The following is a 1,472-nucleotide window of genomic DNA, read 5'->3' on the forward strand; positions in this document are numbered from 1 at the left end:
CAGGGGTCCACAGGGGAGGTACACGGCAGGGCAGCCCCCGTGGATCAACCGGGTTCCCGACATTTCTCTGGTCTCGAGGATCCTGGCACTGCTGGGCGGCCGGGGGCAGGGGCATCACCTAGGCATAGCTGCAGGTGGAGAAGCCTCCAGGGAGGGGGCTCCTTTGCCAGTGTGGGTTTTGCAATGCGCCGTGTTCACTCCCTTAGGCTGCACAGGGAAGAGTGGCACTGACCCGAAATGTCAGGAGGCAGGGTGAGCAGAAGGGGCCAGGCTGGGGCCTGAGGCTGTAGCGGTCAGGTGTGCGCAGGGGTGGGGGGAGCAGGCAAGGTGCAGGGCTGGGCAAGTCCTCAAGCCCGTCCCTCAGGAAGACAAGCAGCAGCGCTCACCTCTGCAGAGACTGCAGTTCGGGAGGCAGATTACAGCCCGTGTAGACACCGTTGGTGATGCTGTATTCCAGCAGAGCCCCGAAGCAGGGATCCTGCGGGGGATAGAACGAGCCTGGTCCCAGCACGTCTCCAAGGGGGGCCCTCCCAATCCCTTTCTCCTGGAGCCAGCCACAGCCCACAGCGCCCACAAACTCACTCGGACAAGAACGTGAGGGTTTCCCAGCACAATCAGCAAAGCTTTGGGTCTGGTGATTGCAACATTAAATCTTTTTGAGTTGGACAAGAAACCCAAAAAATACCGATCATCTTCAAATCCATCTTCATTTGACCGTACCTAAAAAAACACAAAGATGAATAACAATGGTATTTTAATTGTTTTGTGGGCATGATATATGAAAATATTTACAAATGTTAAGTAGCAGTATCACTGCATTTTTGGTTCACAGAGGGGTGGGCAGGGAGCAGGGAGTGGCCACATTACCTGTCTGCAGTCGGGGAGACTCCCCCAGCTAAGGGGTTATCTCTGGATGGTAGGGCCTTAGGGGATTTTATTTTTGGATCTGAATTTTCTAACCTATCTGCAATTAACATGGACTGTTCAATAAAGATAATTTAAAATAGGAAATGGAGTGTTGGGAATTGCGCTTGGTGTTTGCTGGCGGCACCACTGGAGCTGTAGCATGGGCCAGGCGCCAGCCTCCCAGCAGCCCCGGCCTCTGCTCTGTGGCCTGTCGACGCTGCGTCCCTCCTTCTCCTGGGTCCCTGCTCTCTACTCTCCTCTCTCCTGATCTGTGAGTGTTTTTCTAAGAATTCCTGCAGTTCCCGCTGACGACGGTGCCCGGCCCAGAGGCCCCACCTGCGGCTGCCCTTCTGCCTCCCTGACCACTTGAGCCCCCACTGCCAGGTGACTTCCACGTGCATGGAAAACCGATACCTACAGTTGAAATGATGATCACCAAATGTTCCTGCCCTTGAAACTCCTCTACTGATCCAACCTTTATATCCATCAGATCGACATTTCGCAAAAGAATTTTGATTTTCTCCACCTTTAAAACAGATTAAAAGGAAGATTAAGATTACTGCTAA

At 53.5% G+C, this 1,472-nt stretch overlaps 1 protein-coding gene across 1 annotated transcript in view; it reads right to left on the bottom strand.

The window, feature by feature from the left end:
• Window positions 1-382: 382 nt before the first annotated feature.
• Window positions 383-1,472, bottom strand: part of MOV10L1 (Mov10 RISC complex RNA helicase like 1) — a 72,998-nt gene continuing 71,908 nt past the window's right edge. Inside the window, exons 23-25 of the mRNA XM_012648740.1 lie at window positions 1,325-1,432; window positions 583-720; window positions 383-478 (exon numbers count right to left, since the gene is read on the bottom strand). Coding sequence (XP_012504194.1) covers window positions 383-478; window positions 583-720; window positions 1,325-1,432 — 342 coding nt within the window. The remainder of the gene's footprint in view (window positions 479-582; window positions 721-1,324; window positions 1,433-1,472) is intronic.

The sequence above is a fragment of the Propithecus coquereli genome, unplaced genomic scaffold (genome assembly GCF_000956105.1).
Source record: "Propithecus coquereli isolate 6110/MARCELLA unplaced genomic scaffold, Pcoq_1.0 Scaffold294, whole genome shotgun sequence".
NCBI classification, from domain to species: domain Eukaryota; kingdom Metazoa; phylum Chordata; class Mammalia; order Primates; family Indriidae; genus Propithecus; species Propithecus coquereli.